The sequence below is a fragment of the Pseudorca crassidens genome, chromosome 1 (genome assembly GCF_039906515.1).
Source record: "Pseudorca crassidens isolate mPseCra1 chromosome 1, mPseCra1.hap1, whole genome shotgun sequence".
NCBI lineage: Eukaryota > Metazoa > Chordata > Mammalia > Artiodactyla > Delphinidae > Pseudorca > Pseudorca crassidens.
The window spans coordinates 122,634,716-122,649,712 of record NC_090296.1 but is presented as its reverse complement, the minus strand read 5'-3'; the positions used below and the strand labels follow the sequence as shown (position 1 = coordinate 122,649,712).

The following is a 14,997-nucleotide window of genomic DNA, read 5'->3' as shown; positions in this document are numbered from 1 at the left end:
ATGTCCCCATTTCCTCCACTCCTTCATTCCTTTGCTCTGGGAGAAATGATTGTCCCCATTGCCACCTGCAGAAACGGAAGCTCTGGAGGAGTCAATCTCCTCCTGCACCCAAAGGCAGGGCATGAAACGTGCTGGGCCTGAGACCCACCATGGGTCTCAGGCCTGCTGGGGCCTGACCTCTAGCCCTGGGCCTGCCTGCAGGTGGAACAGCAGCTGATTCTCTATGTGCATGACGGGAGCGAGACGCTGGCAGACAGTTTCGTCCTAGTGGCTAATGCCTCAGAGATGGACCGCCAGAGCCGTCCCGTGACCTTCACCATCACCATCCTGCCTGTCAACGACCAACCCCCCATCCTCACCACAAACACAGGCCTGCAGGTGAGAGCATTCTAGGACCACCTCCCACCTCCCCTCACAGAGAGAGGCCAGCACATAGCTCCCCGTCTGTGAGCCTCAGTTTCCTCCTCTGTAAAATGGGGATCCTGCCACATGCCTCACTAGGTTATTGGGAAGAGAGAAGAGCAACTGCACTGAAAATAGAACACAGGTGTGGGGCTTTATCACTGGACACTTATAAGTGCAATAGACAGCCTTGTGAATGGACATGCTTGGTCCTGCTGTTCCCTGGACTCACCCTCATCAGGAAGCTTTTTCCATGGCTCAGGACCAGGACTCCTGAAGAAAGCTCTTTCAGACCCTTAAGGGTGGATTCCAACTGCTCTCTACTCCCACCGCCAGCAAGTGAAGGCCACCGCTTGGCTGGCCGATCCCCTGCCTCTTACGCTACTGCAGAGTAGTGGTGCTGCCATCCAGCAGAGGTGGAAGTTGAGGTCCAGAAAGGTGACGAGACTTCTCCAGGGTCACAGTAGAAGTCACTGGTGGAACAGAAAGGGTGTGGCTTGACCAGGGCCGCACAGCAGGGTAGCAAATGGGCAGGGCCTTGAATGCTGACTTCTAGAGTGTGGACTCTGGGTCAGCAGCAGCCATGGAAGGTTTCAAAAGAAGGCTGACTTGGGCTGCCTGTGACGTGGGGCTCTGGGAATCTTTGGTCGTGTAGGATGTGCCTGTGGAGAGCAGCCCCGTGGTGGGGAGGCCAGCAGAGGTTAGGTTTCAGGCTAAGGGCTGCCCTGGACCCACAGTCAGATGGTGCTGTGTAGCACTTCAGCCACCAGGTGGTGCTGTCCACCGTGTTTGTGCCAGGAGCCCGGTGCTAAAGCCTGGCATCTATGCCTTGCCGCCTTCTTTCCAGAGCTCTGGCTGAGGTCAGCCTTGGTGGGGGAGGGAATCCGAGAGGGCTCAGTTTTCCAGGTATGGGAGCCCCTCCCCAGTACCGCTCATAAGTTGCTGACGCAGCAGGACCTGTAACAGGACCCTTGGAACAGGAACAGGATCCTGCCCTGCTCGCAGGTGGGAGGCTTGAGGGGGGATCCCCTTCACTCTGAGCGTGGGGTGGGGCTGCCTGCCCGCAGGAAGCCTTCACCCACCTGCCTGGGGGCTCGTGATTGCACTGGAAACACCTGGGCCCCCATCCCAGTGCTGCAAGACCCTGGCCTCTCCAGCTCACCAAGCCTCCCGCCCCATCCCTCACCAGGAAAGGGAGCCCATTTCTAAGTATCCTGGGCAGACAAAAATCACGATTCCCATCGTGTGCCAGCCCCTGCCCAGACTCACCATGGAGGGTCTGAAGGGAAACCCCTGCCCTGCCAGTGAGCCACACTGAGCAGCACTTTGGGTCAGGGTTGGGGATCTCTGGGGAGGGGGTGAGAGCTGGGGTCTTCTTGGGGTTCATGAGCTGGCCTTGACGGACAAGCAGGACTAGAGCAGATGGAGAGCAGGGAGCCTGGGCGTGGGAGCCCTGGGCCAACAGGGGAAGATGAATGAGGTGGAGGGCCCTTTGCGCAGGGGAGCCCAGATGGCAGTGTGGTTGGAGCCCTGATGGTGGCCCCAGGGCCAGGGAGGAAAGAAGTGGGTAAGCTTGGTGGGGGCAGAACCTTTGCACGCTTGTATCCCCAGATGTGGGAGGGGGCCACTGTGCCCATCCCTCCGGAGGCCCTTAGGGGCACAGACAGCGACTCAGGCCCCGAGGACCTGGTCTACACCCTTGAGGAGCCCAGCAACGGACAGGTGGTGCTGCGGACAGCGCCGGGCGCCGAGGTCCACAGCTTCACCCAGGCCCAGCTTGACGGCGGGCTCGTGCTGTTCTCACACAGAGGTGGGTGCCGAGAGGTGGGGGTGCCCCGAGGATGGGCGCCGGCATGGGCCAGCGAGACCCAACTCCACGTTTGTCCTAGGAGCCCCAGACGGAGGCTTCCGCTTCATCCTCTCTGATGGCGAGCATACTTCCACTGGACACTTCTTCCGGGTGACGGCCCAGAAGCAGCTGCTCCTCTCACTGGAGGGCAGCCGGACGCTGACCATCTGCCCAGGTGGGTGTGCCATGCCAGGGGCAGGCTGCCTCCCCAGCAGTCACAGGCCTTGCCCTGCCTCCTGGTCAGAGGCTGACCGTCCCCTTTTGCCTCTCGCAGGGTCCATCCAGCCACTCAGCAGCCAGAGCTTGAGAGCCAGTTCCAGCACAGGCATCGACCCCCACCACCTGTTCTACCGTGTGGTACGGGGGCCCCGGCTTGGCCGGCTATTCCACACCCAGCAGGGCAGCACCGGGGAGGCCCTGGAGAATTTCACTCAGGCAGAGGTAAGGACCACTCTCTACAGCCACCGCTTAGACTCCATCCAGCGTCAAGTGGCCCACTCTGCCCCTGGACACACGTGTAGACACGGGTACCAGCTCCAGCCTCGTTGGCAGCCACTCCCTGGGGCTGCCGTGGTCCAGGTTCTGCATGCCCCGCCCTCCAGGAGCTACCAGGCTGGTAGGGCAGATGGGGCTTAGCGTTCCAGGGGGAGGAAGAAGGATGCGGGGAATCAGGGCTATAGGGTCCCAGGGCAGGGATCAGGTTCTGGGGCTTGGCTTCCAGAAGGAACTGCTGTTGGACCCTAGGGGGCTGGAAAAGGCACACTGCGTAGGGGACCCTAGACAATCCAGTGGCTGGTGAGGGGCAGTGTTTGGTCTGGAGGGAATAGAGTTTGAGATAAAGGCAGCTGTTGGGCTTGTGGGCAGAGGTGTGAGCCTGGGGCTCAGGTCAAGAGCCAGCCAGAAGCAGAGTGGGTCCTGAAAGCAGACGAGTGGACAGAAGCAGACGAGTAAGTCAAGCTGGGAGTGGAGCTGCCATCCATCCGTCGTGGCAGCTTCAGGACACAGCTATCCCAGAGCACAGCAGAGGCCACCAGCCGTGGGAAGAGGCAGACCTCTAGGCTGCCTCTGCTGGCATCACAGAGCTCTCTGTGCTAACTGTGCCAGTGGGGCCAGCAGCCATCTCTTAAATTAAGGCCCCTTCTAAGTGCAGGAGGTACCAAGCATTCCAGGGCAGCCTTGGATCTCCCTGAAGGCGGAGTGTGGTGGAGGTGGTCTTTCAGGCATGGGGAAGGAGGTAACTTTAACGAGGGTGGGAAGATTTCTCAGGTCGCTGACATCAACATCCCCCAGGCCTGGGTTCTCTGTTCTCCCAGCTTCTGCCATGGCTCCCTTCCTGCCCCTCCCCACAATGAAATATTGAGCAGGCTGCAGCAGCTGTGCACCTGAATCCCTGGGAGGCTTTGTCATCGGATGCCCAGGAAGGGGGAGGGAACAGGATGAGCCCTTCAGGCCCCTCCCCCACCCTGCAGTGCTTCCCTCACACCCCAGCAATCTGAAGGACTGAATTGAATGGCCACCAGGGGGCCAGGCTGGCAGCGCCACCCGGGGAAGCTGGGAGGAGGCTTCGTGGTAGACACACCCTCCCCCCTTGGAGAAGTGAGCAGGGCAGGACTGGGTGGTATCTGACAGTGCCACTGTGCCACAATACTCTGAGCTGGGTAGGGCAGGGACCAGGTGTCCCCATTTTACAGATAAGGAAACTGAGGCTCACGAAGGTCAGGTGACTCTATTTAGAGCCCATGGCTAGTAAGAAGCAAAACCAGGGCTATGCCTTCGGACTGCTAGGCCAAGATTCTTTGACCAAAGGACACTACTGATTCCCAGAGGTCAGGGACCCCTCCCCACCTTGCCTGTGACTTACTTCATCCCCAGCCAGACACCTCCCACCCACAAGTAGCTCCTGTACGCAGGCATCCAGGCTGTCACCCCCACTCCTGAGGGTCTCCGTTTCCTTCCTGCCCACCCGTCAGCCTGAGCCAGAGGTTACAGCTGGCAGTCCTCGCGGGCCACAGCTGGCCCACAGATGTGTTTTATTTGGCCTGCACATGCATTTAATATTTTAAAATTAGGGGAATCACACACACCCAAAAAAACCAAAACCCTGATTTCCGTTTCTTAAAAGGCCTGTGTTCCCTCTTCCGGCCATCAGCTGAAGAGCAGCTACCCCTCTGACTGGGCTCTGCTCCCCTTCTCGACCATGCGGGGCTCCCCACTTCACCACAACCCCGCTGCTCCTAGAATCTCCTGCACACCGTGACCCCGGTCGGCTTCCATCTCACTATTGCATAAGTCTTGTTTTTCTGAGAGAAGGAAAATAGTTCCCTGTGTCTCCTAAGAGGGGAAAACAGAAGATAAGCCAAGAGGACACACTGGGATTAGAAGGGGGAGGGAACGGATTTCTTGATGGAAGTGGAGACTATTCCTTGGTGTTTAACAGCGGAGGGCCCTAGAGAACAGTGGGTGTGGCTGGAGTGGAGTTGCCATGGGAGGAGTTGGAGGAGGTGAGGTCATGGGTAACGGGGTCACATGGGGTCTTTGAAGCCAAATGGTGGCGAGCCATTTCACTGTCTGAGCAAGAGAGACAGAACCTGACTTTCGTTTTTAAAGACTCACTCTGATTTTTGCATGAAGGACAAACTGTAGAGGGGGGTGGAGCAGGGGCCAAAGCCAGGACACAGTTAAGAGGCTCTTGTGGTAATCCAGACCAGAGATGATGGTGTGTGAGGGGAGGAGAGGAATCAGGGGTGACTCCAGGGTGTGGGGCCTGAGCCACTGGAAGAACAGAGCTGTGCCCTCTGGAGTGGGAAGGCTGGGAGAGGTGGGGCAGGTCAGGGATTGTCTGGGACATGCTGAGTTTGAGATGTCCCTCGGACATCCTCGAGGAGCTGCCCAGGAAGCAGGTGGCTACGAGCCTGGAGTTCAGGAGAGCACAGCCCGGGCTGGAGATACAAATAAGGGGGTCATCTCATGGCTGGCATTTGAGGACATGAGACCCACTAAGAGCACATGGGCAGTGCCTGTAGACAGAGTCTCAAGGCCAAGCCACAGACATTGCGGAGAAGGGGAGGGACCAGCCAGAGCATCTGTGAAGAAGCGACTAGTGAGGTTGTAGGAAAACCAAGGGAGCAGAACTTCCTGGAAGCCACCGGGTGGGCTGGGGGAAGGAATGCTCAATTGTGTCCAGTGCCTCTGAGAACCAGCCACCGGGTCCAGCAACACAGAGGCCGTCGTGCCCTTGGTGACAACAGGAGTGGAAGCCTGGGTGGAGTGCACTCGAGACAGCACGGGGGAGAGTATAGACTATTCTTTTTGGATTTTTGCAGCAAAGAAGAGCAAAAGTGCGGGAGGTGGGACAGCAAATGTTGGTGTAAAAAGTGAAGTCGAGAAGTTTCTTCTTTACGGTGGGCGGATAGCATAGTTGCGTAAGGATGGGAATAATCCGTTTGGGGGGAAATGGATGCCATGGGAGAAAGACAGGAGTTGGTAGAAGCAGTGTCTTCACTAAGGAAGAGGGTAAGGGATTTCATGCAAAAGAGGAAAGGCCTGCTGTCGAGAGAAGCACGGATAGAGCATTGCTTTTCCCAGGGGCTCAGAGGCTTGAGGTGACTTGCCCAACGTGGCAGAGCTGGGATTTGACACAGGCATCTGGCTCTAGAGCCTGGCTCTTCACTGTCACGTGACTGTTTTCTGGCGACCCACTGAGTTGGTGAGGGAGAGCATGGGCTACAGACATAGAGCGAGGCACAGTGGGGAGATCCTCCAGGGAGGCTGGGCTCCGAGGGGCTGCCAGGGAGACCCAAGTGCCCAGTGCTCCTGGGCACCATGAGCTGGACCTGCCTCTCGTCCCAGTAATGGGCTCTCCCCACAGGTATATGCTGGGAATGTTCTGTATGAGCACGAGATGCCCCCCGAGCCCTTCTGGGAGGCCCATGACGCCCTGGAGCTCCAGCTGTCCTCACCACCTGCCCCTGACATGGCCGCCACCCTTGCTGTGACTGTGTCTTTTGAAGCTACCTGTCCCCAGCGCCCCAGCCGCCTCTGGAAGAACAAAGGTGAACAGCATGGTGGGATGGCAACGTTGGGGGGGCTGGACACTGGGAGAGGCCCAGATAGGAGGGGACACAAGGCCAAGGTCAGCAGCTCATGTCAACTCCCAGGACCTGGTAAATTATAGGGAGGGTGGGCAGGTGGGGAGGCTTTGAGGTCAGAAGGAGGGACACGATCCTGGTCCTCCTGGGACCCTGAGCCCCAACCTGGGGTACCTGGTCTGAGGAGGGAGGGACAAACCTGGCCTTGGGGACCCTAATCTGAGGGTCCATGGCTCTCCCCTCAGTGGACGGGACCTTCATAGCCTGTGTCCCACCCCCAGGTCTCTGGGTCTCGGAAGGCCAGCGGGCCGAAATCACCACAGCCGCCCTCGATGCCTCCAACTTCCTGGCCAGCGTTCCGGCCCCCCGGCGCTCGGAGCACGATGTGCTCTTCCAGGTCACACAGTTCCCCCAGCGGGGCCAGCTGTGGGTGTCCGAGGAGCCCCTCCACATCGGGCGGCCCCACTTCCTGCAGTCTGAGCTGGCCGCAGGACAGCTTGTATACTCCCACGGCGGCGGGGGCACCCAGCAGGACGGCTTCCACTTCCGTGCCCACCTCCAGGGGCCCGCGGGGGCCTCCGTGGCGGGACCCCAAACCTCAGAGGCTTTCGCCATCACGGTGCGGGATGTGAATGAGCGGCCGCCGCAGCCGCAGACCTCCATCCCGCTCCGGCTCACCCGGGGCTCCCGCAGCCCCGTCTCCCGGGCCCAGCTGAGCGTGGTGGACCCAGACTCGGCTCCGGGGGAGATCGAGTACCAGGTGCAGCGGGCCCCCCACAATGGCTTCCTGAGCCTGGCAGGGGCCAGCCCGGGGCCTGTGACCTGCTTCACTCAGGCCGACGTGGATGCAGGGCGGCTGGCCTTTGTGGCCAATGGGAGCAGCGTGGCGGGCATCTTCCAGCTGAGTGTGTCTGATGGGGCCAGCCCTCCCCTGCCCATGTCCCTGGCCGTGGACGTCTTGCCCTCGGCCATTGAGGTGCAGCTGCGGGCACCCCTAGAGGTGCCCCAAGCTTCAGGGCGCGCCTCCCTGAGCCGGCAGCAGCTCCGGGTGGTTTCCGATCGGGAGGAGGCAGACGCAGCCTACCGCCTCACCCAGGGGCCCCGGCATGGGCATCTCCTGGTGCACGGGCAGCCTGCCACAGCCTTCAGCCAGTTCCAGGTAGACCAGGGCGAAGTGGTCTTTGCTTTCACCAGCTTCTCCTCCTCTCACGACCAATTCAGCATCCTGGCACTGGCCAGGGGTGCCAACGCATCCGCCACGGTGAATGTCACCGTGAGGGCTCTGCTGCATGTGTGGACAGGTGGGCCGTGGCCCCAGGGTGCCACCCTACGCCTGGACCCCACTGTCTTAGATGCGGGCGAGCTGGCCAACCGCACAGGCAGTGTGCCGCGTTTCCGGCTCCTGGCAGGACCCCGGCACGGCCGCGTGGTCCGCGTGCCCCGGACCAGGACAGAGCCCAGGGGCGGCCAGCTTGTGGAGCAGTTCACCCAGCAGGACCTTGAGGACGGGAGGCTGGGGCTGGAGGTGGGCAGGCCAGAGGGTAGCTCTCCTGGACCTGCCGGCGACAGTCTCACTCTGGAGCTGTGGGCCAGGGGTGTCCCTCCTGCCGTGGCCTCACTGGACTTTGCCACGGAGCCTTACAACGCAGCCCGGCCCTACAGAGTGGCCCTGCTCAGTCTGCCTGCTCGGACAGAAGCAGGGGAGCCAGGGAGCAGCGCCCCCACTAGTGAGCCAGGCCTGGCGGCCTCCAGCCCCACGCCGACCGCGGCCAGGGGGCGCTTCCTGGGCTTTCTCGAGGCCAACATGTTCAGCATCATCGTCCCTGTGTGCCTGGTCCTCCTGCTCCTGGCACTCATCGTGCCTCTGCTCTTCTACCTCCGCAAACGGAACAAGATGGGCAAGCACAACGTCCAGGTGCTGACTGCCAAGCCCCGAAATGGCCTGGCCGGCGACACGGAGACCTTCCGCAAGGTGGAGCCGGGCCAGGCCATCCCCCTCACAGCGGTGCCTGGCCAGGGGGCCCCGCCGGGGGGGCAGCCTGACCCAGAGCTGCTGCAGTTCTGCCGGACATCCAACCCTGCCCTCAAGAACGGCCAGTACTGGGTGTGAGGCCTGGCCTGGGCCCAGATGCTGATGGGGCCAGAGACAGGCTTGCTCAGGCCCCGGCCCCAGAGAGCCCTGGGGACACCAGGGGTGGAGGGTGCTGAGAGGAAGCCCCAGGGGTCCGGGACCAAGTGGAGTCAAGAGCTGCAACCTCCCCAGCTCACTCTGAGCCAGGAGAACTGCAAGGGGCCAAGGGCAGAGGCAGGCTTGGAGTCAGTCCCCTGCCCTGGAGCTAGTGTGGGCTGTCAAAACCAGAGCCACTTCCTAGATGGTCAGGACTCTGGGTCCTGGGTCTGTGACCTTGGGTAAGTCACACCTGACCCAGGCTGCTAAGAAGGCAAGGAGAAGAAAGGGAAGGGAGGGACAGATGGGGATTCCTGGCTTTTCCGCTCCAAGCCAGGCCTCCCCTCATCTCTGCCCCAGGACTGAGAGGAAAACTTTTTCCCTTGGTTTTTTAGGGAGATGGTATTTCCTGGAGCAGAGGGCAGGAGGAGAGAGTCCTCCCACTCTCTAGAAGGCATAAGCCAGTGGAGTAATGTATCCAGGGTGTAAGGTGGGGGGGTTGCTCTGGGATGGGTTTATTTAAGGGGCATTGCAAGGAAGCTATTTAGCGTGGTGCTGAGCTAGCCCAGACTGCTGGAGCCCCTGGGGTGAGGAATAGAGGAGGGTCTGAGGCCAGCTCATTCCCAGGGCCCCGCCTTGATGGGCTGATGGCTAGACAAGCATGGGTCTGTGGCCCCAGAGTGGGCTGGGCTGGGGAGCGGGCAGGGTCTCAGGCCATGGGCCCCCGCGGTGCCTGTGCTCCCCTGAGGACTGGGGCGGGTACTTGGGGACACTCGGCTCCATGGGGCCTGGATAAACGGTGCTTCTGGATAAGAGGTTCTGGACAGCCGTGTGTTGTTTGTCTGACCGTGCACTGGGCCCTTGGCCACACGAGCCTGCACTCCACCAGGGTAGGCCATCCCGCCAGACCTCAGCCACCAGGAGAGATGGGGCCCAAATTCCCACCTGTGGCCGCACCGCGCGGCTTGCAGGATCTCAGTTCCCTGACCAGGGATTGAACCCGGGCCACAGCAGTGAAAGCCTGGAATCCTAACCACTAGGCCACCAGGGTCTGTTCCTCTCTATTCATCTCTCAAGAGGTTGGAGCAGCAAAAATGAGGAGGGAGGGGGACTTGGGGATCCCAAGGCTGGGGGCAGAGGGGGACCACCAGAGGTGCCTTCCCTCAGCTCCCTGGAGATTTTCACAAGGCAGATTTCTGCTGGTCTTTACCCTTCCAACAAGAGGACCAGGAGTGCTGCTTCTCAAAGGCAGAGCAAGCAGCAAGGGTTCTGAAAAGTCAGCTGTCCCTGTACATGGCCCGAGCGTCCATCATGTGGTCAGCGATGGACCTGAAACACAGCATCCTCAGAAGGCCCTCGAGTTGCCGAGGAGCCACCACTCTCTGGTCCTTTCCCTCTAGAGGGTTTCCCAGGGTCATGGGCAATGGAGACAGATTCTGGGTCCCAGGGAATACCCCAAGCCCTGGAAGCAGGTTGACGTCCTCAGAAGAAAAGCAGCTGGAGAGCTGTCTGTGCTCTGGGGGGAGGTGGGAGGGGGTGGCTGAGGCCTGAGCACAGCTGCATTGGGGGTAGAGAGCACCGGCCAGCTGAGCGGCATCACCTATCCCTTGTGCTCGACATCTGTAACACCTGAACCGAGAGTTAGGGCAAGGGAGAAGATTCCCTCTCCCCGTGGTGCTGCCCCTGGACCACCCCTCCCCACAATGCCTTTCGCATTTCAGCATCCAGCCTCCTAGAGCCTCCCCCACGCTCAGAAGTTTCGGGGAGGAAACCCAGAATCCTGGTAGATCCCTGCCGGAAGGGCCCCCAGAGAACCAAGAGGGGATTGAGAAAGAGGAGATGAGGCTTGTCCAGAGTCTTACACAGCAAGGCAACCATAGAGTAGACCAGAGGCACAGCCAACTCCTGTTGCCACACCGAAAGCCTCCGCCTCGTGGAACGTGGCCAGGACCCATAAGTGGGGGGCTCTGCAGAGATCCCTCCATACCCAGAGCTCGCGATCCTGGCCCCAGCTTCCTTTACAAGCCTGGTCTCTCCAGCACACCCCAGGCCAGCCTCATCCAGAGGCCCTGCCCAGGGCATCTCTACGCCACACCCCACACTCTGCCCAGCTTCTCCCGGGAGCTCAAGGCTGCATCCTCAGGGCCCTGATATCTGGGGCCGGTCTCCACCCAGGGCGACGACCAGTTTCCCGGGGAGAGTAAGCCGAGAAGAGGGTTATAGACCTGCCAGGCAGGATCTGGCCTCAGCTCAGGTTTCTCCAGAGGCCTGATGACACCTTCTCTGTTCACATGGCCTGGCCTGGCCTGTCCCCGGTGACCTGGCACGGGCTGACACTGATCCGGCCCCCTCAAGCCTGGGCTGGACAGTGGGCAGGACCTGGGAGAGGGTCTTTCACTGGGACACCAACCTCGGAACCCATTCTAAATGCGGGGCCTCAATTTATTAGGTAAATACCTTGCAGATTTCAGATATACACCCCAGGCTTAAGGAGGTTGCTACCCACCTTACAAAATAACTCGCCATTCGTTCCTTTAAGGAGCTGGTTCCTCCCAGGCGCTGAGGATAGGAGCCAACCTATGCACAAGTGCTCAGGAATGTCCAGGAAACTCTGACCCTCTTACACACACACACACACACACACACACACACAATGTGCACTTGTGCTCACAGCTGTGCACTTACAGACCTTCAGAAACAACACAGAGATCAATACTTTCCTATGTCATTCATAGGCACACACACACAGGTGCACATACAAACTTCAGAGTTAAGTGCTCCTTGCCTATGGCCTTCCCACAGTCCCAGGAGCTGGCCACGTTGGGCCAAGGGCCAGGATGTCCTGCCCATCACCAGACCCAAGTTGACATCAGCAGAGCTGGGAAGTGACCCTACAGTAAGGAGGATGGTGAAGGGGGTGTGGGGAACAGAGTAGGGGTTGCCAGAGAAGCCCAGATTCCCAGGTCCCCAGCTTGGAAACCCTGCCCACCACCCTCAATGGTTTAGCCTCTTGGGTGCTAAAGGTGGGGTTCCTTTTGAGCCCCTCTCCTCATGCTACGAGCTGGCCCTTTAAGTGGAGTTGCTGTGGCAGCTGTGGAACCCATAGAGCTGGAACCATTGTCCTCCAATAGGAAGCAAGAGAAATGGTCCTCCTCCTCCTCCTCCTCCTACCCCCTGCCCCAACCAACCACTCCTGACCAGTGGGAACTGCCAGGGGTGCTAGCATCTTCCTCTGGGCCCTGAAGATTCCAGATTTTAAACGGATAGAGGTACCTGGGCAGCCCCCCCAGAATTCTCTCTTTGGGTCTCCTGTTCTCCTGGGTTTTGGGGGTTTTTTTGCTGTCAGTGGCTTTTATTGGAGTTGGGCACGGTTCCTGCCCTCGTGGGGCTCACAGTCTGGTGGGAGGGACGGGTGTGCAGACAGGAAGTTATGACACAGGGCAGTTTGGCATGGCGCAAGCATGGGGCTCTGTGTGAGCAGCTGTCCCTACTCTTATCCAAGAGGAACACAGGGAGTTCATGCAGCGCTGTCAGTCATCTAACCACCATAACACAGCTGCCCTTCCTGAGGGCTCCTCCGGCCGGGCACCACACCTTTGGTCACTGGGTCCTGATGCTGCTGCCACTGGGTGTGTTAGGGGTATACATAGCATCCAGGCTATCCTCCGAGGGGTGCTGCAGCACCTGGGGTTGGCAGCAGTGGGGAGCTCATACTGACCGGGGCCGAGGAGTCAGAGTTTGCAGAACTTGGAGGCCACGCTGCGCTCGCTGGAGAGATGGGGTACACGGATGATGTCACAAGTGAGGGAGCCCCGCAAGTGAGTGGAGCCAAGATGGAGGCCAGACGTGCTGGACCCCTCTCTCTACAGCCCCTGTCCCATCCCGGGTCCTCTCATAGTTAATGCCATCCCTGGGTAGTTACCGCTAGGATTAGTCAGGCATTTTTGGCAAGGGCATTTGGTGCCAAAAATGCTGTGGGAGATGCAGATAGAAATTTACCTGGCCCTTCCTGAAGAAGCCCAGACATGCCAATGAGTAACTACCACACCATGTATGCCCTAACCCAGCGGCATGAGCTCGCTGGTGCGGGGAAGCCCAGAGTAGGAGGGCAGCTGGCTCTGGCTGCTTCCTTCTCTCCTTACAGAGTGTCGGGCCTTTCCGTGGAAGGAGCAGCAGGGGCTAACGTCAAGCATGACCAACCTACCTCCTGCTCACATTTCCATTCTCAGTGCAATGAGGTACAGTATTTAACTGATAGCTGCTGTCCTCATAAAACATGCCAACTCCTCAGAGAGCCCCTTGTGGCCACCAGGATAACTGGTGGGTTGTGCTTCACATTTCAGATGTCCTAAGAGCCCCTAAAGACAGGAGCAGCCCTTGGTTACATCAACCAGTGGCCAAGAAGGAATTTTCTACCCAAACGCAGCCTCAGCTGGGAGCTGGAAGAGCTCCCCGGGTCCCCAACACGGCGACTGCCAGCTCTGGTAGCCCAGAGCCTAGAGCTAAACCCAAGGCTTCCTTCTGATGCCTTGTAAGTTCACAGAGGGCTCAAGTGTCAGTCCTGAAGCCCAAATTAGACGGGTTGTCTAAGTCCTTGAAGCAGAGGAGGGTGAGGCCGGCAGCCAGGTCCGATCCAGTGGGGAGGGTCTGCAGGGAGTTGTCCACTCCCACCCTTACCTCCCAAAGACAGGTCCCTGGACAGTGCAGCAGCTCCCTGCACCCTGCCTTCTGCAATCCAGCTGGTCTTTCCCTCCCAGGCCCCTCCCTGCCTGCAGAGGGAGGGACTAAGGGAGGGGTCCAGCCAAGGTCACTAGTCAGTGCATTGGGTCTCCCCCAGGGCAGAGCAACAGCAGCAGAGGAGTGGAGAAGCTGCTGTCCTGCCCAGGCCTGATCAAGAAGGGAAGACGGGCCTCCCAGAGCTCTCTATCCTACAGAGGGTGGGGAGCAAGAAAGGCTGAACGGAGGCTGCCAAGCTGTCCCTTCTGCCCCCCAAAACAAATGCTGGCTGTGACCCCCAGCCTATGTGCTGCCCTGGTACTGGGAGTGCCTTTGGGGCACCAACTCCCCTCCCCTCCAAGGCTGCTGAGGCCCCCAAGCCTGGCGAAGGCCTCAGCCCTCTGCACCTTGTAGTAAACGTAGTTCAGGGCTTCTCTGGTGGCGCAGTGGTTGAGAGTCCGCCTGCCAATGCAGGGGACATGGGTTCGTGCCCCGGTCCGGGAAGATCCCACATGCCGCGGAGCGGCTGGGCCCGTGAGCCATGGCCGCTGAGCCTGCGCGTCCAGAGCCTGTGCTCCGCAACGGGAGAGGCCACGACAGTGAGAGGCCCGCGTACCGCAAAAAAAAAAAAAAAAAAGTAAAATAAAATAAAAAAACATAGTTCAATGCTGTGTGCTCCCTTGGGTCAGTGTCCAGCCAGCCCAGTGCTAGGCATGGAGAGATGACTGGGAAACACCTATTGCCAGAATGTATCCCCTTCTTTCCCGCAGGCCTGGAAGGTCTCTAACCACCAGTCCCACCCAGACTTCCTTTCCCGGCTTCTCTCATCCCCCCAGGAGGGCAGGCGAGGCTCCCTACTGCTGCTCTGGCCCCCATCCAGAGCCCAGGCAGACGTTAAGTTTCTAAGGAGCCTGTTTGACTCTGTCCCTTCTCGCTTCTCTGTCTCTCCACGCCCACCCATGGCTCCCTCCCATCCAGACACCTGGGGTCTATCTGCTCCGAACCTCATGGGCAGAACATTTTGACCACATCAAACGTGGAAGCCCACCACAGAGTCAAAGTGGATTAAATAGGGCAGGAGCGGGGAGACCACCCGGAACCCCTCCTACTCAGATTCTCCCTGCTTCTCCAGCCCCTTCTCAGAACGCCCTGTGCCAGCTGGTTTAACCACCTGATCCCAGCCTCTGTGGGCAAGGAGTAGAGCAGAGCCAAGGGTGGCCCCCCTCTCCCCTACCCACGGGACCCCCTGCACTCAACTTGGAGTCCCAACCTTAGAGGAGTGACTTGCCACCATCACACAGCCATTCACTGGCAGAGCTGGGCCTCCTGGAGGCTCAGAACCCCTCCAGATGCCAAGGATGTGTCTCTCAGCAGTGGGATTCCTGGCACCCAGAAAGGCATCGGGGCAAGTGCAGGTGGGCCAGGGCTGCCAGACATATTGGCCAGGACAGAGACCTCCAAGAACCAGAGAGCGGCAAGGGGAGCCCTGATGGGTCTTGTTGGGGAAGGCGGAGCCTGTTGGAAAGGGCTGTTGAGCAAGCAGGAAGGTAGGCGAGGCTGGCAGAGCCTGGGCACGCCTGGAAGGCGGTGACTCAGGCCGGAAGGGCCCTTTCTGAGTCAGCCCTGCTAAAAGGTTGCCTTGTGGGGGTGGCACCTGGACAGGTGGCTGGGGCAGGGCCTGGGGACTCCAAGAAGGTTCCAGGTCTCAGCACCTTAGCCCTTGCGCCCCATGATCTGCCCTGAGAACCTCAGAGTCTGGCGACAGAACACATGAA

At 59.7% G+C, this 14,997-nt stretch overlaps 1 protein-coding gene across 2 annotated transcripts in view; it reads left to right on the top strand.

Annotated features, from left to right (window-relative positions):
- Positions 1-9,321, top strand: part of CSPG4 (chondroitin sulfate proteoglycan 4) — a 35,376-nt gene extending 26,055 nt beyond the window's left edge. For both annotated transcript variants that reach the window (XM_067754261.1, XM_067754251.1), the window contains exons 5-10: positions 202-378; positions 2,014-2,212; positions 2,292-2,426; positions 2,526-2,692; positions 6,120-6,303; positions 6,621-9,321. In XM_067754261.1, the coding sequence (XP_067610362.1) occupies positions 202-378; positions 2,014-2,212; positions 2,292-2,426; positions 2,526-2,692; positions 6,120-6,303; positions 6,621-8,449 (2,691 nt within the window). In that variant the 3' untranslated portion in view covers positions 8,450-9,321. The remainder of the gene's footprint in view (positions 1-201; positions 379-2,013; positions 2,213-2,291; positions 2,427-2,525; positions 2,693-6,119; positions 6,304-6,620) is intronic.
- Positions 9,322-14,997: the final 5,676 nt, after the last annotated feature.